Source organism: Pituophis catenifer, unplaced genomic scaffold, assembly GCF_029215685.1.
Source record: "Pituophis catenifer annectens isolate HBS135680 unplaced genomic scaffold, rPitCat1.0.hap2 SCAF_2, whole genome shotgun sequence".
NCBI lineage: Eukaryota > Metazoa > Chordata > Lepidosauria > Squamata > Colubridae > Pituophis > Pituophis catenifer.
In genome coordinates, this window is record NW_027256882.1 from 2,648,748 (window position 1) to 2,673,220 (window position 24,473).

Consider the following 24,473-nt stretch of genomic DNA (forward strand, 5'->3'; position numbering starts at 1 on the left):
TGATCCTTTCATGGTAAATAAAACCACCCTTCAACCTAAAGTCCTTCCTCATTCTATGCATTTATCTGGTTTTTCTGGTGTGGATCTTTTTACACCACAATTCCTCTGATAACCCTTACTGCATTGCACACATTTAAATAACTTCTGCCTTGTGTGGATCATTTAATGGACAATAAGGGAATATTTTGTATTGAGCCATTTTCAACTCCTTGCAACTATGTGGTTTCTCCCATGTGACTCCTATTATGTTCAGTAAGTAGACCTCTATAAGCAAAAGTCTGTCCACGCTTTATACATTTATATGGCTTCTCCCCTGTGTGGATTCTTTTATGGATTGTAAATTCACTCTTCTCAACAAAGGCCTTCCCACACTCCATGCATTAATATGGCTCCTCCTGTGTGGATCCTTTTATGGGCATTAAGATTACTGCTCCAAGCAAAATTCTTTCCACAATCCATGCATTTATATGGCTTCTCCCCCGTGTGAATCCTTTTATGGATGGTAAGTTGATATTTCCTCCCAAAGCCCTTTCCGCATTGCACACATTCAGATGCATTCTGTTTTGTGTGGATCAATTCATGGTATAAGAATGTTTTCTTTTGACTCACTTTCCACACTCCTTACAACTATATGGCTTTTCCCCTGTGTGACTCCTTTTATGGGAAATAAGATTACTGCTATGAGTAAAGCAGTGGTGCTAAACTATGCAGTGGTGGGATTCAGCCAGTTCGCACCACTTCGGAAGAACCGGTTGTTAACTTTCTGAGCAGTTTGGTGAATTGGTTGTTGGAAGAAATCATTAGGGCAGAGAACCGGTTGTTAAATTATTTGAATCCCACCACTGAGTAAAGGTCCTTCCACAGTCCATGCATTTATATGGCTTCTGTGTGGATCCTTTTATGGATCACAAGTTTATTCCTGTGAGCAAAGGTCTTTCCACACTCCATGTATTTATATGGTTTCTCCCCAGTGTGGATCCTTCTACGGGTAGTAAGACTATTGCTCTGAGTGTTAAGTTCTGGGTGAGAATGGAAGCGAGGCCAGAGTGATTTCAGCAAAGCTCTTTTTATTTAGTTCATACGAACAACAACAACTGCCTGGCTGACAGAGCTCCTTTTATAGGAGGCTGTGAGCCGGTCAACCAATCAGATTAAAGTATTTTCCCGCTTTATTAGCAGACCTGAATGAGAACTTCAGCAACTAGTTTCAATGACTCAATATGAAACACCCCACCAAGACAGAACATTATCTATTACAATTGTATGCATTTTAACATTCGTAGTCACATAGGTAGGTGGGGCAGCGGGGTGGCCATCCCAACCTGCACAGTTCAGTTAGTCCATCATTTGGAGTAGGTGGAGCAGCGGCTGCTGTTACAGGATCCACCCTTGGAGGCTTGGCCGCGATGGGAAGCAGTTCTACATGAACTCTGCGCTGACTGTTCCCCAGTTCGACAGGTACCTGCATTTTTGCAATCTTCTTGCTGGGTTTCTTTCTCCATTCATGGCAGAGCTTCAGAGTCTGTGTTCGGGTTTGTTTCTGGCTGAGTCCATTCCAGTTGGCCAATGGAGGTGCCCAAGCAGTCGCGCAGTTGGTCGGTGTGGCGGTGCCATACACGGCCATCCTCCAGTTCCACTTGGTAGAAGCATGGTCCAGTGATGGCTATAATCCAGGCAGGAATCCAGAGGACACCCCCAGCATAGTTGTGTGCATATACAAGGTTCCCCATAGCAAATGACTGGATCTTTCTGGTTGAGTCAGTGGGTGCCTCTGCAGAATAGTCTGGGTGTAGTCAGTCCAGATCAGTTCTTAGGTGGTGACCCATTAGAAGTTCAGCCGGACTCCGGTTAGTCGTGGCACTGGATGTAACATGCTGGGCTAGCAGGTATTTTGATACTGCCAGTCCCCTGGGCACCATTCTCTCTACCTGCCCATTGCTAGCAGGACGGAATGGTGCGACCAAGGCATGACGGATGCCATGGCCTGCCAGAAACAGTTTGAATTAGTTAGACATGAGCTGTGGCCCATTGTCTGACACTAGGACCTCTGGTAGTCCGTGGGTCGCAAATAGTTTCTGTAGTGTCTTGATGGCGTATGAGGTGGTTGATGGCATTAGTACCATCTCCAGCCATTTGGAGTGTGTCGATGACCACCATGAATGTCTGGCCTTGGAATGGCCCTGCAAAATTGATGTGAACTCTTGACCAGGGTGCTTTGGGCGTTTCCCGCTCATGTGCTGTAGTGGAGGGAGGTTCTGGTCTCGACTCTTGGCATGGTTGGCACGAGGTGACTCATTCCACAATAGCTTTGTCCAGGTTGGGCCACCAAACGTAACTGTAGGCGAGCACCTTCATTCTTATGATGCCTGGGTGGCCTACATGCAAGGCTTCCAGGATTGGTCACCACAGCTTCTGCGGAACTATCACTCGGTTCCCCCAAAGTAAACAGCCCCGTTGAGCTGACAATTCATGTTGCCAGGTGTGGAAAGGTATAACTCAGTTCTTACTGGCCCCTTTGGCCACCCCCTGCACACCCAGTTGAGCACTTGGGCAACAACCCGGTCTTTGGTGGAGTGTTTGGTGATCTCTGCCGCAGTAATGGGGCCTGATGGCAGTTCATCTATAAGAATGGGGGCAACTGGGGCTGGGTCCTCTACAATGGTTGGGAGCAGGCATTGGTTGAGGACGTCGGTGTGGCTCAGGGATTTACCTGGTTGATGAATGAGCCAGTAGCTGTAGGCTACCAAAAAAACAGTCCAGCGCATCATGTGAGGAGATATGATTTACGGTATCTGTCAGTCCACAGCAAGTAGGCCCAGCAGCGGTTTGTGATCTGTCACAAGATTGAAATGCATGCCAAATAAGTACTCATGGAAGCGTTTGACTCCTGCAACTGCAGCCAATGCTTCCTTCTCCAGCTGCCTGTAATTCTTTTCGGCTGAAGATAAGGTTTGTGAATAGAAGGCGATTGGAGCCTTATTTCCATTTGGAACTCAGTGGCTAAGGACTGCTGCTCTGCCAAATGGAGAGGCATTGCAGGTGAGAACTAGAGGCAGGTTCTCATTATACTGTATCAGGACGCTGTTAAACGATAATAGGTCCTTGACAGCAGGGAATGCAGTGGCTTCTTTTCGGCCCCAGGACCAAGATGTTTTTTGTCTAGCAGTCTGTGAAGAGGCTCAGCTACAGACACTTTGTGCGGCAAGAATATGCTGTAGAAGTTTAGCAGTCCCAAGAATGCTTGTACCTCAGTTTTATTTTTGGGTGTTGGAGCTTCCTAGATGGCTTGGACCTTTGCCTTTGTAGGGTATAATCCAGAGGCATCAATAAGGTAGCCTAAGAATTCTACTTGTTGTACCGCAATTTGGCATTTGTTGTTTTTCACTTTAAGGCCCACCTCTTAGAATCTAGTGAGTACTGCTTGCAGGTGGTCGAGGAGTTGTGTGTCATTGACTGCAGATATTAATCATCAAAATAAGGAATGACACCTGGGATGCCTTGCAATAGGTGCTCCATTAGACTCTAGAACAGTCCTGGTGCCACACTTATGCCAAACTGTAGTCTGCAACACTTAAAGGCTCCTCGATGCGTCACAATTGTTTGGGATTCTGCTGTGGTGCTGTCAACCGGAAGTTGTTGATAGGCTTGGCAAGGTCCAATTTGGCAAAAAAAAAAAATCCTTCCCCCAGGGAGTGTAGCAGATGTTGCACCACCGGCACTGAGTATGTATTTTGTTGTAGTGCCTTGTTTAAAGTGCATTTGTAGTCTGCACAAATGTGGACTCAGCCATCTGACTTTACAGGAGTCACGATTGGAGTCTCCCATTTTGCATGGTGGACTGGTTCCAAAATTTCTTGGGCTATCAGTTTATTTAATTGTTCATCTACCCTTGAACTAATGTGAATGCACAGCTTCGTTCGTATTGGGGCAACCTGGGGGTCAACGTTGAAGGAGATGGGTGTGCCCTTATACTTCCCAAATCTCCTTCAAAGATATCTGTGAATTCCCGAACCAAGGTCTCGATGTCAGAGTCATTGATGGTGTTGATGCCAGTAACTCCCAGTCCTAGAGAGGAAAACCATTCCAGTCCCCAAAGACTTGGTAGGGAGCCATCCACCACAATCAGCCACAGGGGGCCCACCAAGTTCTTGAATGAGATTTGGAACATTCCACTCCCGATGACAGGGATGCTGTTCCCTTGGTAGTCTCGGAGGTGCAGGTGATGATACTTCAACTGGCTTTTGGAAAGTCTCAGTACCAGCTTTTTAATGGTGCTCCAGGAAATGATGGTCATGAACGATCCAGTATCTACTTCCATGAGACAAGGGGACCCCTTGATCATGACGGTGACATGGATTTTTTTTTTAACAAGTGAGGCTAGCTTGCCCAATGACTGTTTCTGCCCAGCTGGTACCTTTGGAGACAGTGAAGCATTCTTCTCCATGATTTTGTTGTTTGTGTTGTGCTCTTCTGGGGTCTGTTTGGCTTGTAGGCTGGCTAGCATGACAAACTTTAGCTAAATGTCCCTTTTTGGCAGAGGGCGTTCTTAAATTTACACGCCGCTCTTGGGTGGTTGCCGCCACAACCCACACATCCTGTTTGTTTCTCCTTGGTCGCCATATCTTGTTTCTTTGATGATTTGAGTCGACAGACGTCCTCACCATCCTCAGTTGACTCTCCATGATCCACATCGTCATGGAGCACAGCAACTGTTTTGTGCAATGAGGTGGACTGGTCGATTTCTGGCTTTCAGCTGTTGATTGATTTGACATTTTGGCTGCTTGCGCCTCGTCCGCCATCTGCAGGTTGAAGTTGGGTTTTACAAGTAGATGTTGCTGTAATTTGACATCTCTCACCTCACAAACCACTCTGTCCAAAAGAAATTCATCTAAGTCTCTGAATACAATTGCAATACAATGCTGCTTTCCGAAGGGCAGCAACGTACTGGTTAATCAATTCGCCCTCTGCCTGATTGCAATGGTAGAAAGCATGTCAGTGAGCAATTCATGACGATTTGGGCGCGTAGTGGTCCTTAGCTTGTTTTGCAGTGTGTCCCATGGTACTGTCTAGATGGCCACTGGGGCGAGGAGACCCCTGGCCATTTCGAAAATGTCTTAGGAACAATGCCCTTTTTCTGTTGTCCGAGATTCCATTAAGTTCATTCGCTTTGAGAAAACACTTGAAGTGAATGATGTATGAGTCCCATGTCTCAGAGGCTGGGTTGTACGGAGTAAACAGGGGTAGTGCAGCCATGATTACCAGTGATGGCTAACCTTTTTGCCGTCACATGCCATAAGCAGGGGGAGCACAGGGGGGGTCACATGTATGAGTGCCCACACCCATAATTCAATGCTCACCAGCCCCCAGTGCATGCACGCATGACCACCCATCATTCCCCCCGCTTTTAGCACGCAATGGCACAGTGAGCCCGGTAGGCCCGTTTTTCGCCCTCTCCAGGCTCCAGAGGTTTTCTTGGAGCCTGGGGAGAGCGAAAACGGCCTTCCCCACCCCCCTGGAGGCCCTCTGGAGGCCAGAAATGGGCCATTTACCGACATCCGGAAGTCAGCAAACGGGCCATTTCTGGCCTCTGGAGGGCCTCCGGGGGAGGGAGCAAAAGGCCATTTTCACCCTCCCCAGGCTCCTAGAAAGCCTCTGGAGCCTGGGGAGAGTGAAAAACGGGCCTTCCCCACCCCCACCCCTAAAGCAGGAAACAGAAGGCCTGAAAATCAGTTGGCCGGCGCGCACATGCACGCCGGAGCTGAGCTAGGGCAACGTTCACGTGCCCACCACTGTGATTCCACATGCCACCTGTGGCACACGTGCCATCATGGTGGTAGACCGATGGGAGCCCAGCAATTGGGCAATGCATTTATGGTCGATGAATGGTGCTGCAGCAAACGGCAGATGGTCTCCAGTGCTCAACTCTGAGTGGGTCTGTGATCAGCTCTTTTTATCGGCCTTAAATTTCCATTCAATCCCACCTTCGTCACCAGTATTAAGTTCTGGGTGAGAATGGAAACGAGGCCAAAGTGATTTCAGCAAAGCTCTTTTTATTTAGTTCATACGAACAACAACTGCCTGGCTGACAGAGCTCCTTTTATAGGAAGCTGTCAGCCAGTCAACCAATCTGATCAAAGTATTTTCCCGCTTCAGTAACGGACCTGAGTGAGACCTTCAGCAACTAGTTTCAATGACTCATTTCAATACATAACACTGAGCAAAGTTCTTTGCACACTCCATTCATTTATAGGGCTTCTCCCCTGTATGGATCCTATTATGTCTAGTAAGTTCACTTCTATAAGCAAAGTTCTTTCCACATTCCATGCATTTATGTGGTTTCTCTTCTGTGTGCATCTTTTTATGGGAAGTAAGTTGACTGCTCCGAGCAAAGTTCTTTCCACACACCATGCATTTATAGGGCTTCTCACCTGTGTGGATCCTTTTATGGATTGTAAGTTTACTCTTCTCAATAAAGGACTTCTCACACTCCATGCATTTATAGGGTTTCTCCCCTGTATGGATCCTTTTATGGATCACAAGTTTACTCCTGTCAGCAAAGGTCTTTCCACACTCCATGCATTTATGTGGTTCCTCCCCTGTATGGATCCTTTTATGAATCAAAAGTTTACTTCTGTAAGGAAAGGCCTTCCCACATTCCATGCATGTATACTGTTTCTCTCCTGTGTGGATCCTTTTATGGTATGTAAGTCTGTAGTTTTGAGCAAAGTTCTTTCCACACTCCGTGCATTTATAGGGCTTCTCCCCTGTGTGGATCCATTTATGGGAAGTAAGATGGCTCCGTTGGCTGAATCTCTTTCCACACTCCATGCATTTATATGGCTTCTCCCCTGTGTGGATCCTTCTATGGGAAATAAGGCCACCGGACTGAGCAAAGGTCTTTCCACACTCCATGCATTTATATGGCTTCTCCCCTGTGTGGATCCTTTTATGAATGGTAAGTTCAAAATTCTTTCGAAAGCCCTTTCCACATTGCACACAGTTAAATGCCTTATGCCTTAAATTGATCATTTCATGGAGAATAAGGGAACATTTTGTACTGGGCTGCTTTTCAACTTCCTTGCAACTCTCTGGCTTCTCTGTGTGGCTCCTAATTTGTTTAGTAAGATGACTTTTATGAGCAAAGGCCTTCCCACATTCCATTAACATATACGGTTTCTCTCCTGTGTGGATCCTTTTATGGGAAGTAAGTTGACTACTCCAAGTAAAGTTCTTTCCACACTCCATGCATTTATAGGGCTTCTCTCCTGTGTGGATCCTTTTATGGACTGTAAGTTTACCCTTCTCAATAAAGGCCTTTCCACACTCCATGCATTTATAGGGCTTCTCCCCTGTATGGATCCTTTTATGGATCACAAGTTTACTCCTGTCAGCAAAGGTCTTTCCACACTCCATGCATTTATGTGGTTTCTCTCCTTTGTGTATCTTGTTATGGTAAAGAAGATCACCATTCAACTTAAATCCCTTTCCACATTTCATGCATTTAAATGGCTCCTGTGCTGTGTGTATTATTTTATGGAAAGTATGTTGACTTTTCCCACATTCCACACATTCATTAGGTTTCTCTTCTATTTGGATCCCTTTTTGAGATATAAGGGACCGATTTCCAAGAGAAAGAGTGAAAGTCCCAGTGTAATTTTTTCCGTTGTGTCTGCTTATAGCATCTTGTTTGTTTTGGATTGGATATTGTTCGTTTACTTGTAATTTAGCTTTGATTAGTTTCACACTTTTCCTAATATAGTTATTTTTACCCCCTTCTTGGGCAAGAAAGTCTTGCATCAAATCATCAATAGAAGATGAGCTTTCCTGATTCCAGTTATTTAACAGGTTTCTTTCATGTCTTTCTATTTCCTTTCGAATTGCTGACTTCTCCATTCCATCTCCAGTATTGATCAGTTGGAATAGTTCAAAGGAATCTTGATTCTCCTGTGCATTATTACCTGCAAAGGAAAAGAAAAATGACTAGTGAATAACATCAAAATGTAGGAAGTTGTATCAATCTTCATCTTAATTTTTGTGAAATTCTAATATATTGCACATTTGGTATATATTGACTTGGTATAGAAAATACAACTTCTATATTCATAAGCCATAAAAGCTTTGGAAATATTGTATCTAGAAAATATCTCTTTCTCTACAATTACCGATACATATTCAAATCTCATCTAGACCTAGTTCTCACTTAAGCAATAATCAGAGGAAACATCCAGGGAGATATTAGGAGATAGCCTAATATTTATTAGAGTCCGTTAATTTCAGCAGAGACCTGTGAAACCTAAAAATTTTTGAAACAAGCCCTTTTTTTAAAAAAAATTGATTTATATGCCGCCCTTCTCCGGAGACTCAGGGCGGCTTACAGTGCGTTAAGCAATAGCCTTCATACTTTTATATATTTTTACAAAGTCAGCTTATACCACCCCAACGATGCCCTTGAAGTGATGTCCCGGTGCCTGGAGGCCGTACAGATCTGGATGGGGAGGAACAGGCTCAGGCTCAACCCATCCAAGACTGAGTGGCTGTGGTTTCCGACGTCCCGATATAGTCAGCTGATGCCATCGCTGACTATTGGGGGCGAATCATTGGCCCCCACGGAAAGGGTTCGCAACTTGGGCGTCCTCCTGGATTCACGGCTGTCTCTAGAAGAGCACTTGACGGCCGTGTCCAGGAGGATTTTTCATCAGGTTCGCCTGATCCGCCAGTTGCGTCCCTTTCTAGATCGGGACTCCCTACACACGGTCACTCATGCCCTCGTCACCTCTCGTCTGGACTATTGTAATGCTCTCTACATGGGGCTCCCCTTGAGGTGCACTCGGAGGCTCCAACTGGCGCAGTGTGGCCGCGCGGGTGGTTATGGGAGCAACGTGGAGCTCCCATGTAACACCTCTCCTGCGCGAACTGCACTGTCTCCCGGTGGTCTTCCGAGTGCGCTTCAAGGTTCTGGTTACCACCTTTAAAGCGCTCCATGGCTTAGGACCTGGTTATCTACCACCAATAGCCTCCCACCGGCCAGTACGCTCCCATAGAGAGGGGCTCCTCCGGGTGCCGTCGGCCAAACAATGTCGACTGGCGGCCCCCAGGGGGAGAGCCTTCTCTGTGGGGGCACCTACGATCTGGAACGAGCTCCCCCCGGAGATACGGAGGATCCCGGATCTGCGCATCTTCCGCCGCGCGCTTAAAACGTTTTTATTTCATCAAGCTGGCCTGGCCTAAATCTTCTCCCTTTTAAAATTTGAAAATTTAAATTTTAAACACTAATTTTGTTTAATTATGGGATATTTTTAAAATTTAGCCAAATTGTTTAATCTGTTTTAATCTATTTTAAATTTTGTATTTCTGTGTTTTATCTTTTGGCTGTTCACCGCCCTGAGTCCTTTGGGAGAAGGGCAGTATAGAAATTTAATAAAATAAAATAAAATAAAAAATTAAAATAAATTGCCCCCACAAACTGGGTCCTCAATTTACCTACCTTAGAAAGGATGGAAGGCTGAGTCAACCTTGAGCCTGGCAAGATTCGAACTTACTTTAATTGCAGACAGCTGGTGTTAAATTACAGTGCCTTGTCCACAGAGCTATCCAGGCTCCTTTTCCTATCCAAACTGCCTTCTCCTTACTATTTATTTTCTCTTGCCAAAATCACTTAGCCACAGAGAAAAAAATCAGGAGTACTCCTATTATCGTTCAACTTTGCAATGGAAAAACATCACTTATCCCAATGGTGGTGAAACATATGGGTTTGATATGTCCAAAAGGCCTAACCTGAGTCTACTGGTGTTAACATACATACCCTTCTGCCACTCCACTAAAAGAGAAATACTCTTATCTCTTCTCCATCTAGGTCACCCTAAACAGTGGTACTCAGCAGCAATACAAACTTGGGCTTGAAGTAGAGGCTCATGCTTCAACTTCACCCCTCGCTCCGATGCTTCCCCTCAAATGCACAGTCATTGCCCCACAGCCCAGGGCTCCCCAGGGTCTGCTGCACCTTGTTTTAATTTCGGGTAGCGTTCTCTATCTGTTGACTCCTGTTCTGTGCGGATTGCCCAAGGCCATTGTGAATCACATTGCAGAAGGCCTTCGTTCTTGAACTGGATTCAGAGAATGCTCTTTGATCGCTTCTGCAGCCTCTAAAACTGCATGAAAGGAAGTCCTGTTCTTGCACAATTTTTGGAGGCTCCAAAGGCCACATGAGAACATGGCTCTTTCACACGATCTTCAGATGGTGCATGAGAGCCCTCCTCATTGTTCTTATCCTTCAAAAATCGTATAAGAATTGGGTGTGCTTTTGAAAATAGTTCAGGTTAGGCTTTGGTGAAAACTTCATGGAATGACATCTTTCACGTGTGTGTCATAGGTTCACTGTCACTGATTTAGCCCCAAGGGTCAGGATAGAAATGAAAAGGAAGTCACTAACCCAAGAGCCTGAAGAAACATCATTCCTAGGATAGCTAGGAAAGCACTTTGGTCCAAAAAATTGAAATCAGTGGCAATATTCCAAAAAATGGCATGCCAAATGGCAGGATGATTTTTTTATCTCTTGCCTACAAACAGCTAACTTTGCTGCCAAAGCTGGTTCTTTACTGGCACACTCCCCACATTTAAATGGGAGCAACTAGGAGTGACCCAAGACAACACTTGAACTTTTTCCCCCTTTTGACTTACATCTTTAATTAATTGTCTGATAAAACACTCATTTATCTTATACCCCATTGCTAGACTGTGAACTTTTTACTTTTTCTTACTGCTTTACTTCGGAGTTATGAAACACTTTCATTTTTGCCAGATGGAAATTGACGGAAATGCTTTTTCCTTGGTAGTAAAAGTGACCTGATTTGATTTATATTTACAATAAATTTCTGCTGCAAAGATTTTCTACTGTGTTTCCCTGAAAATAAGATCTGGTCTTTTTGCGGCAGCAAGATTAGCACTAGCACAATTTTGGAAAAGCGATCGACTGCCAACAGATCAGGAATTAATACAAAAAATATATACATGCGCAGAGATGGACAGACTAACTTTAGAGTTACAGGATAAGGAGGACTCTAAATATCATGAAACATGGAACAGATGGTACCAATGGATAAACCAGAGGAAAGGAAATGGGTAGAGACGAAATTTAGAAGAAATTAATATAACAAAAAACAGCACTGTCAGAGGTATAGAATATGGAATATTTGATTGTATGTTTGTATATATGTACATATAATACACATATTTATATAGAATAATGGAAATTAGTCAATAGGTGAAGTTTATGTACTGTATATGTAAATTTGTTTCTCGATTGAGAGAAACTTGTATGTTTTTTAAATGTTTTTTCTTTTTAACAATAAAGTTTAATTAAAAAAAAAAGATCTGGTCTTTTTTCTTTTGGAAAAAATAAGAACTAGGGCTTATTTTGGGGGGTGTCTTATTTTTTTCCATGTACGGGAGGCCCACTTCTTCTGCTTGCTCGTGACTGAACAGGAGGCTGTGTGGCAGCCAATGCTGCCGCTGCGAGGTGGAGGGTGCCCCACACATCCTGCACTAGCTTACTCCAGGGTCCCTGCAGCCAGGCCACCCATGCCCCAACACCTACCTCGACTCAAGGCCACGGCACCCACACACCACTCCACCTCCTGCTCCATTGTAGCTATGACCAAGTAGAAGAAGTGGGCCGGTAGCCATGTAGGCACTTGCTGCGCATGGCTGCTGGTGCTGCTGTCACTAGGCAGCTTTCAGGGAATGGATGGCCTGGCTGCGGGGGCCCTGAGGTAAGCCAGAGCAGGGGGGCAGCTCCACCACTCCTTGCCTCGCTTCCTGGCTGCGGCACCATGAGCAGCTAGACGGAATGGCGGCTGCACAGGCTCTTAAGTAGGGCTTATTTTGGGGGCTAGGACTTATATTAGGCACACACATATAACATACTAGGGCTTATTTTCAGGATAGGGCTTATTTTCAGGGAAACATTAGAAACAGCAATAAAGCCAGATCAACTTAAATGTCAATGCCTTCCTGGAATCTTGGAAAAAAATGCTTTTCAACTTACAAGCTCTAAATGAAAATTTAGATGAAAGGTTTGCTGATTTAACAACAGTCATAAATCAGCCTATGGATGATACTCAGCTACAGGTAATAGCAACTAAAAGTCAGATTTGCAATTGGGTGGATTGGAAGTCAATTTATTGCTGACAGAATTGAAGGAGAAGGAGATTTTTTTTGAGAATTGCAGGCTTGATGGAGAAGGCTGAAATGGTGTGTGTGTGGCAGCATCTGAAGGACTTTATTTTTATCACTGTAGTTTTAATCCTTTGTTTTAAATATCTCCGTCCCCTTGCTGTCTTATTGGAGACCCCATATTCAGAAAGAGCTGGGAAAGAGTTGAGAACACGGGAAGACAAAGCAATACATGTTATGTACAATCGGCAACACAAGGCAGTTCCAAGCCCACGAAACAGTTGAAAGTTGAGTTACCTAATGAGCAGACAGCCAACCCTTTTAAGTACAGGTAGTCCTCGACTTACAACAGTTCATTTAGTGACCAAAGTTACGACAATGAAAAATGTGACTTATGACCAATTTTCACAGTTACGACTTTTGCAGCATCCCCATGATCATATGATCAAAATTCAGACACTTGGCAACTGGTTCATATTTATGACTGGTGCAGGTCCTGGGGTCAGGTGATCCCCTTTTGTGACCTTTTGACAAGCAAAATCAATGGGGAGGACAGATTCACTTAACAACTGGGTTTCTAACTTATCAACTGCAGTGATTCATTTAACAACCGGAACAAGAAAGTTGCCCCATTGTAAAATGGGGCAAAACTCACTTAACAAATGTTTCACTTAACAACAGAAATTTGGGGCTCAATTGTGTTATAAATTGAGGTTGCAACCTGTACCTGAACCTTCTCCCCCCCTCCCTTTAAACCAAATTACCTGCACCTTACACACTTCTCCCCTCTGTTTCTCTTCAAAGAAATGAACATTATTAACATTACTGTATGTATAAAATGTTTTAATAATTAGTATATAAATAAATAGTCTTCAATAACTGAAAAATAAAGTACAAAACATTGAAATACAATAAAAGCGAAAGCATTAGTGCAGTGAAAAAAAATCAAAATTAGTCCTCTTTGTTGAGGTCTGAGAGGTGGAAAAACTGGTTGAGGGCCGAGGCTCATCCAGGATTGTTGAGGTAGATGGGGATGAAAGTGCTCTGGTTTTCTGGAGGAATCCTATAAGAGTTGTGTCAGCGTCCCAGCACTGACATATATAAAGAGAGGAGAAGCTTGAACTTTTGCCTACTAAATCCCTTTGAAGATTCTGTCTCCTCGGAGATGGGAAAGGGGGGGGAGACATTCCTGTGATCTGACGAAGAAGAGATCAGGAAAGTGAATTGGAAGATAGCCAATGAGAAGCAGAGAATTGGGGATCGGAAAGGAAGGGATTGGGGGGTAAAGGTCAGTACTGACCGCGAAAGAGCTAGGATCAGATCGCTGTGCTCAAATAAAGAGAAAATTTCCTTAAAGATCGGCAGTTTGGAAATTCATTTATTTTGAGATAGCATCGAAACCTGACAAGTTGTTTGCGCTATTGTTGTTGTTGCTTTTGTTTAGCTTCATATATTTCTTGGTAACATTTCAAAATGTTATTGATTTCTCTTTGGATTCTACCCACACGTTCTTCGTTGGGATCAATGTCACTCAAAAAAGATAACACATGGTTCATTTTGGAGAAAAACTCTGCCAGTTCTTTTAATGTTAACTTTTTAGGGACACAAACTCCTCCTCCTCCATCTTCCTCTTCCTCCTCCTCGTCTTCATCTTCTCCTGCCTCCACCTCCCCTTGTCCTTCCAACTGATTTTGTAGTTGTATTAATTCTTCATTAGAAAGCTCCCCCTCAGTGTATGCAATCCAATCTTCCACATCCCGAGCATCAATATCTAAATCAAGGGATTTGGCCAATGTTACAATGTCCTGACTGATGACTTGTAAATTTTCCTTTTGGTCGAAACCTTCCCAATTTTTTACCAATACAGCAAAACGTTTCAAACATTTTCTCCAAATCCCTTGCATACATTCTGTAGTGACATCCCGCCAGGCTGCTCCAATGTTTTGGACGCAGTGAAGGATATTGTAACTTTTCCAAAAGTCACTCAAGGTTATTTCCTCTTTTTCCATCGCAGCTGTGGCTTTGGCAAATGTAGCCCGTAAGTAGTGTGCCTTAAAAGTTGCAATCGCTCCCTGATCCATAGGTTGTAGGAGGGGAGTCGTGTTTTTGGGGAGATAGACTACTTTCACGTGAGGGTAGAGATTGCCGAGATGTGGGGGATGTCCAGGGGCATCATCCAGAAGTAGGAGTACTCTGAAAGGAATGCTGTTCTCTAAGCAATAGGTCCTTACTTGTGGTACAAAGCAGGTCATAAACCAATCCTCAAAGATTACTTGTGTCACCCACGCCTTCTTATTGGATCTGTAATACACTGGGAGAGCGTGCTTATTTATGTTTTTGAAGGCATGAGGATTCTCTGATCTATGGATCAGCAATGGCTTCAACTTGAACCCAGAGACATTTCCGCCCAACAGCAATGTTATCTTGTCCTTCAGTGCTTTAGATCCAGGCATTGTTTTGGCCTCTCTGTGGATGTAAGTCCGCTCTGGCATTTTCTTCCAATACAGCCCAGTTTCATCCACATTAAAAATCTGCTGTGGTGTGTAGTTGCCCTCTACTACAATTTCATCCAGTTTGTCTGGAAAGTGTTGGGCAGCTTCTTCATCAGTACTCACAGCTTCCCCTGTGGTTCGTATGTTATAGTAATTATATCGTTTCTGAAATCGCACAAACCAGCCACGGCTGGCTCCAAATGTCTCACTACACTCCTCCCCTGCGCCTTGCTTTAGCGTTTCAAAAACGCTGCGTGCCTTTGCCTGAATCCGGTGAAGACTGATTGGAATTCTTTTTTGGATCTGATCATCGATCCAAAGCACCAGGAGCTGTTCTGTTTTTGAAAGGAGGCCTGTCCTATTTCTCGTGATGATGGCATCTGTTCTTGGAGCTGATTTAATCGCCTCTTTTATCTTTTCTTTATCCTTAAGGATCGTGCATACGGTGGAACAGGCCAGCCCTTCTTCTTCTCCTATGGTCTTTACCTTCTTCCCCTCCTCATGGGCTTTAATTATTTTCATTTTCAAGTCCAAATTGATTCTTTTCCTTTGTTTCTTGCCTCCATGTTGAGCTGAAGTAGAGCTTGATCTCTCTTCTTGCGAGGACATTTCTAGCCAAAGAAAGAGTTGATGGAAAAGTACAGTATCTTGTCCTGTAAACAGATATATAGAGAGAGAGACTGGTTCAGAATTGTTTACAGAAAGTTCAATTTTATGGTGGGGGAGGGCAGTATTGTGATGCAAGAATGTGTTTTCCTTCTCTATCAAAAATTTCTTTTCCTTGACAAAAGCATAGGAATGGTCACTCTAGCAGCAACATACTGTCCGGTATTTGGAAGTCTTTTATTTACAGTACTGTCATTAAACATTGCTTCATATAGTCCATCTTTGTTCTTAACTGCTCCACTTAGTTATTTTTTTCCCCTTCATGCACACAAGGAATCTGATTCTTAACAAACGGGAGAGAGTGAATTGTGAAGGCCAAACTCTCCATACAGTCCGCTTGGGAGGAAAAGCCAGGCTTCATAGAAAAGGATTTTAAAAAACCCTCATATAAATAGCTTGTAAATTTGAAAATCAGCAGTTTAGAGAAGAGATACAACACTAAGGAGAAAAGAAAACATGCTGGAGCAGTTTATGTGCGTTAATTTTTTTTTTTTTTTAAAAATATTTTACACTATACTTTTCTTTCTCTTTAAAAGAAGAAGAATACTGTAAAAGAGAAGGAGCAATGGGAGCCTTCAACACACTTCCATCTGCTTTCTGCCTTTTCTAACAATAGTACAGGACCAAATACAGGGCTATTATATTTTGGGGGTGGTTGGGTGGGGGAGAATAAATGCTAAACAGTATATAGTACTATAGTTGGTCTTCTACTGCTGTGGAAAATACAGAGAAAGTAAAATAGGAACGTGTTTAAGGCTCCAGAAAATCCCAAGACATAAATTCAGGTTACAATACTTTACTGTATACTAGATTGTTTAAATAAAAATAAAAAAAAATAGTATAAATATAAAATGAATTAGAATAAAATAAACCTCCTAGATCAGGGGTGTCAAACTGGCGGCCTGCAGGCCAGATGCGTCACGCACAGGCCACGCCCACCCCAGCTCCACGAAGGGGGAAACCGTTGCGAAACGTCACGTGATGGCAACGTGCCACCGCGAGGTTGACGCCCGTGTCCTAGATCAACAACAGTCCCCAAGATTAAGACAGTACAGTACATACAGAAAATAAAATGCTTATCTTACAGAAGCACTGCAGCGCATCATACTTATAAAAAAAATTCTATGTATCCCGTCTCCTCTTTTTCATTGTAATTGCCTTTTGCTAACTTCAGCTCATTCTGGAGGTTTTTGCCAGCAGTTCTTTGCCATTGGAAAATAGGAAATTGAGCAATGCCATATTTCCCAAAAAATGTTCTGCCCCAGCTACAGACCCCAAAGAACGCAGCACACACAAAGCCTGTACAAACTTTGGTTTACTAAAATAAAATCAGTTTTTCAAGCAAAGGTTGTTAATTAACTTTCTTAACAGCCTACAAGAATCCTCAGATAAAGTAATCACAATCGTACTATGGTTGGCAGAAAGCCCAGCAGCCGAACTAAAAGCAAGGCACGAAGGAGAGTGAACCGTTGTTCCATTCAAATAGCTTGATGGCGTTCCTCCTTAAATAGGCTAAGGGAGTGGCCAATTAGCCCCAAGCCTTATTCTTGACACGACCTCCTCCTAAGGAGCCACTCCTGCCTTTTGGCAGCTCTGCGCACCCATGCATCGAGAAGAGGCTCCTCCTCTTCGTCCACTTCACTTAAGGGAGCTTCTGAAGGTTCTGAAGGCCCTGGCTAAATCCCTGCCTCTGGCACCCACATTTTCTCCAGCCTCCTCATTGTCTGACTTGAGTGCCAGCTGCACAAGCTGCTGGCGCAGCACCACACCAGCCTCCTCAGAATCAGCTACTGCACAGGCCGCTGACGGGCCACAACAAAAAATGTAGTAGTCCTACAAACTATCTACAGCAGGGGTGTCAAATTCAAGGCCCATGGGCCGAATCCGGCCTGTGAGATACTTAGATCTGGTCCACGGGACTGCCTTGGAAACAGCGAAGGCCCGGCCTGCAGTACCTCTGCCAGTGAAAATGGAGCTTGGGAGGGCTGTGTGCAGCCCTCACGAGCTCTGTTTTGCCTGGCAGCGGGTTGTAGGAGGCTGTCATAGCCGGAAACAAAGCTTGTGAAGCCCGTGGTGAGCTCCATTTTTGCTGGGAGAGGGTTACTGGAGGTTATCACAGCTGGAAGCGGAGCTCGGGAGCCCGTTTTCACTGGTAGAGAGTTCGGACCACCACAGGTGCCCCTGACATGAGTGACGTCGAACTGGCCATGCCCAACCCAGCCCCCGAAGTCAAAGACAACCCTGATGTGGCCCTCAATGAAATCGAGTTTGACACCCCTGATCTACAGTAATATACACTAATCTCCAAAAAAAAAAGCAAGGAAACACAACATTGTAGAATCCTTTGTGTAGATACTGGCTAGCATTTCTACAAGCAGTTTCAAGGCAAATGCAAGCAAACTTTTATCTTTTTAAAGCACTGTACTTACAAACACAATCATTTGCAAAGAAAGTTACATAAAAGGAAGCAGAGCAGTTTGCAAAGTGCTTACAAACAGTATAGTACTATAAAATAAAAAAAAAGAGAATATTTTAAAGTACAGTACTTACAGAAGCAATTCTAGTACTCCAGTCCTCCAGGCGGCGGCAGCAGCAGCAATAGAGCCTCCATTCAGCACCAAAAAAACAAAACAAAAACAAACTCGTGCCGAATGCAAAAATCACTGGATCTTGTTTGGCCATGCTACCAGGGACAAAAAACCAAAACCCCTGCCAGCTTTAGGAAATTACGTTTCATAACCCCGAACCGCACAGGCAAGTCACAGAGTTAAAAATTGCTGTCGCTGCAGCAGTGATTGAATCCGGAGAAGGGCGGCATATAAATCAAATTTAAAAAAAAAAAATACAAGTCACATGGCTACAGAGGCACGTTTTTGGTCACAGTTTTGAATTTTCTAAACGTACGACACCCTTTCTGAATAAATTCGTTGTTGTAGAAAATTCACTAAATGAAAAGTTGTACCTAGAGGATTATCTGTATCTCTTCTCCCACAATTCCCCTTGCTGGATATGTCGAAAAGATGTTTTTTCAAGAGGCAATTGGACTTTCTGGTTTTTCGCTTCTCATCCAAGAAGCTTCTTGAGCTCTAACTAGATGGTGGGGAATGGAAGGACCATCCAGTCGGAGCTGAAGAAGGTTCTTGGATAAGAAGCAAAACGTCTTCAAAGAAAAAACAGAAAGTCCAGTTGCCTCTTGAAAAAGCACCTTTGGGACAACCATGACCTGGATGACTGAGAATTTCCATAAATAATTTGCTGTATATGATGCTTTAGAGACAGATTTGCAAGTAGAGGTCAAAAGGTCATAGATCCCTCCCTCCTCCTCCGAAAACACTGCTACAATCTGCTCTGCAGCCACACAGCTAACAGAGAAGGAGGGTGAGAATATTGATCTAATAAACCTAAAGAATGGAAACGTAACTGACTTTCTAGCCAGCCAAAGTCTGCTGAAAGCACAAACAGTCCTCTCTGTCTTTGACCTGCTATCTGCTATAGTTAAGGTGGACGGACACTTTAAAAGAGATCTTTATAAAAACATTTTATCAACAAGCCAAATGCAGACCTCCTGCACTGAGGGTACAACAAATACAACTAGTAGGGAAGCCATTACATTAAGAAAAAGAATAATAACCAGAGAGCTGCCCAATTTTAAATTGATTTTAAATTGGATTGTTTTAATTTACGGCCAAAATATTTAATTATTTTAAATTGTTTTTAAATTTTGTATGTTCTGTTTTTTACTTTGGCTGTTCACCGTCCTGAGTCCTATTTGGAGAAGGGCGGTATAGAAATGGAAACAAATAAATAAATAAATCTTCATGGGAAAGAGTGAGAAACAAGTTTCTAGTGGGCACATAACCAAAAGAGAGATATTTTCAAATCATAAATATCATATATGAGCCAGCAGTGTGCAGTGGCAGCCAAAAGCCAATGGAATCCTAAGTTGCATTAACAGAGGGATTCAATCATCATGAGCTACTAATACCACTCTATAAAGCCCTAGTAAAACCACATCTAAAATACCGCTCCCAGTTTTGGTCACCACACTATAAAAAAGATGTTGAGACTCAGTCTAGAAAGAGTACAGAGAAGAGCAACAAAGATGATTAGGGGACTGGAGGCTAAAACATATGAAGAATGGTTACAGGAACTGGGCATGGCTAATCTAGTGAAGAGAAGGACCAGGGAAGACATGATAGCAATCTTCCAGTACTTGAGGGCTGTCACAGAGAGGAGGGGGGCAACCACCAAGTCATATCGATGTGAAACAACAATCTCCTAATATCCACCACATTAAGTGAAACCCACCCCAAAAGATATTTGACTCCATACAACAGCATAAAATGGCAAAGAAGGCCAAACGATAACTGGTGTGTTTTCCTAAATACTGAAGGGATTTTGGATCTCATTTCATCCCAAATGTGACTGCGTGGGTCATATCAGCCACCCATAGACATCACCAGAGTCTGCTAAAGGCAGACTCACAGAGAGTCTGCCTTTAGAAGCAACATCTCTCAAGTCAACCATGTCTTATGTTCCATGAGACATGATCAACAAGCAACCTCTTTATCGAGGGATATAAGTCATGAAGTTGGCCTTCTCAAAAACTGAAACACCGGCCTTGATTTCCATCTTCTCCCACTGCTCAAAATCCTTTTCTTTTCAGTCGGTTCGGCTCTTCTAAACATGACCAACAACTTCCGATACTCTAAAAGCCAGGCAATACATGCCAAATTACAACTCTATGACTTTTCATAGCCAACCATCACTTCAATGGGCTACAAACATGTTATAACTGACAGTGGGCTATTGATTTAGAACTGCAAGTTGGCTACTCAAACCCAACGAAATACAGAAAACATAAAATAAATATATAAAATAAAATACAAACATAAAATAAATGGCAATAAAATGTTATCATTTTATTAAATACTCTGGTCATGCTGATTTGTTTTCTCTTAACATGCTATTATCAGATCAATCTGACTCCATCTCTTTCTCCAGAGCCAAGTCTTGGAGCAGGAGAAGACCAGATGTTTTCCTTCTCTATCTGAGGAGATGACATCTGGTTGGAGACTTCTTTAAAAAGAAGTAACTGATGGCATCTACCTACAGAATGTCTTCCCAAACATTAACTTGGAGAGTAGCAAACTCTTACCCAGAGAGGCCACGTTCCTTTGATTTTCCAGCATGACTTCCCAATAGAGCATTTTTTGGTCAGGATCCAGCTGAGACAACTGCTCCTCAGAGAAATGCACAGCCACCTCATCGAAGGTCACAAGACCCTCCTGAACAAGGAAAAACAGAAAAAGCCAAGGAGTATCCCTGGTTACAAACAAGGCTTTTAAAATTTGCAATGCTACAATGTGGCCATTTAGTTATTTTTGATTAGCCTTGTACAATTCCAGGTCAAAGAATAATAAGAAGTTTACTTCTGGTAAACTAATAGTAGGAAAAGCACCCAGCACAGCAATTTAACTAATGATCTTTAAAAAGCATTTCCTAAACAGAGTCTGAGGGTAGAAATGACAAACCATTGTGTTCCAACAGGAGTTTTCAGAGGAAACAAACCTGCTGAGATCAACTTGAACCTCCTAATCTCCTTCCCACTTTGCTCAGAAACATGAAAATATCACAACCCAAAGGGGGAGGCAAGGGGGGGGGATAGAAGAATGGAATGATCTGTAACCATCTTAACATCCTGAAGGCAAGAGACAACAGGAATCTATCTTACCTTTACTTGATTTGGAGGTTCAACCACTGTTTCAGCTCCAGCATAAAGACCAGAAAACTTCATTCTATGTTTCCCTGTGAGGAAGACATTCATGATTAATAACAAAATAGAAAGATATATTCTACAGAAAAGAAGACACAGACAGCTGAGATCTCTCTGGGGAATTGAAGGACCTTCGATTACCTCCCAAGGTGTCCTGACTTGACTCTTCCTGAGATATCGTCCTGAAAAACAGATCCTCAGGGGGATTTGATGGATTCCTCCTTCCTTCAGGATCTCTGATCTCCACAGTGAAGGACTTGAAATAGGAGGAAAGGGAAAAGAAGAATAATTTACGGACATCACCCAACATGAAGTGGATTCTTGTTCGCCGAACACACCCTCAAAGCGCCCAATATCCATCAAGGAGCTGAGAGGGAAATGAATGGAACTATGTTCTACAAGGATTAATGAAACACCTCCATGTGATATCAATGCCAGAAGAGTCTGGAAGGGATTGGGTGAAGAATTCAAACTCTTTCTTCCCTTCAAAGCCCTTCTAGACTCTTGAGATAAAGGTCTCTCACCTCCAACTTGACCCGCTCCTTCTGATCCACTGCCTGGCTCAGGAGGAAGCCTTCCGCCAGGGCCACTGCCTGGGAGCTGGTCTCTGCTCCACACTCCCGCACCCAGCTCTCCATCTCTGGAGGCAGGATAGCCAAGAGCTGCTCCAGAACCACCAGGTCCAGCATCTGGGCTTTGGTGTGCTTATCTGGTCTCAGCCATCGCCTACAAAAGTCGTGTAGTCTGCTGCAAAGTCCTCGGGGACCTTCAGCCTCCTGGTATTGGAGGCTCCTGAAGTTGCAGGGCTCAACTTCTGAATGGAGGATGGTTTCCTCCTCCAGGATCTTCTCCCTGTTTTTTGTCCAGATCTCCCCACGGCTCCCAGGCCGAAGAGCACAAAGGCCTTTTGGAGTGGCTTCACTTGCTAAAAGTCGTGTCTCCATTTTTTTTCTCTGTCCAAATGGGTCCCAGCAATCTTCTGGATCTCCAATCGCTTTTCCTTAATAGGATGGTTTCTATTGTTGCAGGACTGAGCACCGCAGGTTATTCTGCCCGGGTTGAACCCGCAGGAGGGCCAGGCGCGGGTCTCTCCTTCCTCCGCCTCCCTTTGCACGGGAAGAGATACACCCACCCACCTCCGCACCCTTGGACAGCGAGGCTCTCCCGCAGCCTTTTCGCCTCCTGCGGAGCTCCAACGGTTAAGGAAAGCGAGTGGGGCGTCCCAGAGCGGCAAGGCTCTGTGACGTCACTCCCTTCACCGCCTCCTCTGCAAAGCCAACCGTGACCTTCGCCCTCCAGCGGCCCAATGGCGAAGCGGCCGGCGTTAATTTGGGCGCCCCCTGGTGGATTTTGCCTAACATCACAGGATTCCCTGGAAAGGCGGGAGAGAAGCGCAAAATAAATGGGGCTTCTCCAAACAACAGCCAATAGGATTGGGGGGGGCGGGGTTTGATTGGGGGCGCTTTTTTCCCGCCTCTGAAAGGTTTCCCTGCTATTCCCTTTCCAAGAATTCCCCTTTCTCTCCCGCTGATTTCCCCACCATCTTCTGAGGTAAACTTTACCTCAGACTTCCATGTCTCTGAACCTTTCCTGCCTAAGGAGCCTGCTTTGCATCTTGTGTGCTGAGCCTGTGCAGCATCACAAAGAAGGGCCTGGCCAAGGGCGCCTTTAAGATGTTTTATCATCTATCTACCCATCCATCTCTACTCATTTGTCTATTATTATCTATCATTATCTATCTACTCTCTACATGTATTTGTCTATCTATATCCATTTGTCTATGTATCATTATTATCCATCATTCTCTCTATATATGTGTGTCTATCATCTATGTATCATCTATATCCATTTTTGTATCTATGTATCATCTGCCTTTATCTTTACCTATTAACTTTACCTATTTATCTTTACCTGTTTATCATTTCTATGCATGTGTTTGTCTAACATTTATTTATATCATCTATTTATCATCTGTCTATCTCTGTCTGTGTATTTGTCTCATTTATCCATCCGTCCATCTATATCTTTATCATTATCATATATCATTATTTGTCCTCTTTATATGCATTTCTATCATCTATCGGCTATCGCCATGTATTTCTCTATCATTATTTGCCTATATCTATAATCTATTTCTATCCATATATTTGGCTGGCTGGCTATCTATCTAATCTATCTATATCTATCTATCTATCTATCTATCTATCTATCTATCTATCTATCTATCAACCTATAACTCTCTATATCTCTTATTCTATTTTACATCTCACACACACACACACAAAATTTAGAAATTGTCAATTTCCTTCACAGATAGACTCTGGGTGATGTACAGGCAAAATGTTAAAAACGAAAATTGAACCAGAACTTTAGATATTTTCGAACTTCCCCCCAAGACTTTCTCTCTTACAGAGAAACATTTACACAAAAATATGATGTAGGCAGAACAGGCACAGTAAAAAATGTCTCCATTCCTCCCACTGAAGAAATATTTCAGAACATGAAGTATCTGTACAATATTGCTTCAAACTCCCGCAATCCCTGTGCTACAAAATTTCCAACTTTTGTGGAGGAGAGAAATGCATAGGGTCCTGTGATAAACTATGAGTATATTAAGAGATGAGAGGGACAGGAAAACAATTAGAATAATAGGGGAAATAAAGTAAATTTATGGGAAGTGACCTTGATTAAACCATTTGTGAGAAGCTAGCTCACTTGACAAAAATCCATTAAAGGCAATACTCCCATGAAATTGCAGAGGCTGAGATTAGGAAAATGACCCTTTTTTTGGATTTGACCCCCAAATGGAAGCTGCGATTTTCATTCTTCATGTACAATGGCTCATCTTCAAATGACAGTACCTTCAACAATCTGAGGTTTATAAATAAAACATGTGCTACTTTTTTTCCATTACTAATTTAATCTCTGAGGCTGCCACTTGTGAGGGTTTGGCCCAATTTTCTCTTAAATTTTCTTCTCCCTTCTCTAGATGTATAACACACAAATAGGAAATGCATAGATTTAACCAAGAAAGTCTATATGGATTTTCACCCAAATATATCTTTATTGAAAAATTAGGGCATTACTTTTCTTGAAGCTCTTTCCAAGCTCCTCACATATATCTAATTTCTGTTCTATGTACATCCTTTTATAATATATAAGGGAACTATTATATCTGAAGCTCTTTCCATACTCCACAATTTCTACACCTTCTCCCACCTGGATATTTGTATGGGAAGAAGATTGGTCTGAGTAATGATCTTTCCACACTCCATGCTTTTATAAGGCTTTTCTACTGTGTGGATCCTTTCATGTAACGTGGTTAATTTTTGTAGAAACCCTTTCCTCATTCCACACATTTATATGGC

General features: G+C 43.3%; 2 protein-coding genes and 1 pseudogene across 2 annotated transcripts; all 3 read right to left on the reverse strand.

Moving 5' to 3' along the window:
* Positions 1 to 314: 314 nt before the first annotated feature.
* The window catches only part of LOC139311587 (zinc finger protein 208-like), a 59,645-nt pseudogene continuing 35,486 nt past the window's right edge, over positions 315 to 24,473 (reverse strand).
* On the reverse strand, positions 7,561 to 24,455 carry LOC139311583 (zinc finger protein 197-like; the record flags this gene model as incomplete). Its single annotated transcript, XM_070936045.1, has 7 exons — positions 24,325 to 24,455; positions 22,242 to 22,477; positions 21,642 to 22,105; positions 21,247 to 21,361; positions 21,070 to 21,137; positions 20,488 to 20,617; positions 7,561 to 7,958 (listed from the first exon to the last, which is right to left on the reverse strand). Coding segments are annotated over exons 1-7 (1,542 nt in total), but the record flags the coding sequence as incomplete, so codon positions are not given.
* Positions 13,530 to 17,912, reverse strand: TIGD1 (tigger transposable element derived 1). The gene is made up of 2 exons (XM_070936114.1): positions 17,880 to 17,912; positions 13,530 to 15,316 (listed from the first exon to the last, which is right to left on the reverse strand). Exon 2 carries the CDS (start codon positions 15,270 to 15,272, stop codon positions 13,590 to 13,592), a length of 1,683 nt encoding a protein of 560 aa, XP_070792215.1. The 5' UTR covers positions 15,273 to 15,316; positions 17,880 to 17,912; the 3' UTR covers positions 13,530 to 13,589.

Excerpts from the sequence above, each read along its gene's own strand:
- TIGD1 (XM_070936114.1), bottom strand. The coding sequence starts at position 15,272 with ATGTCCTCGCAAGAAGAGAGATCAAGCTCTACTTCAGCTCAACATGGA.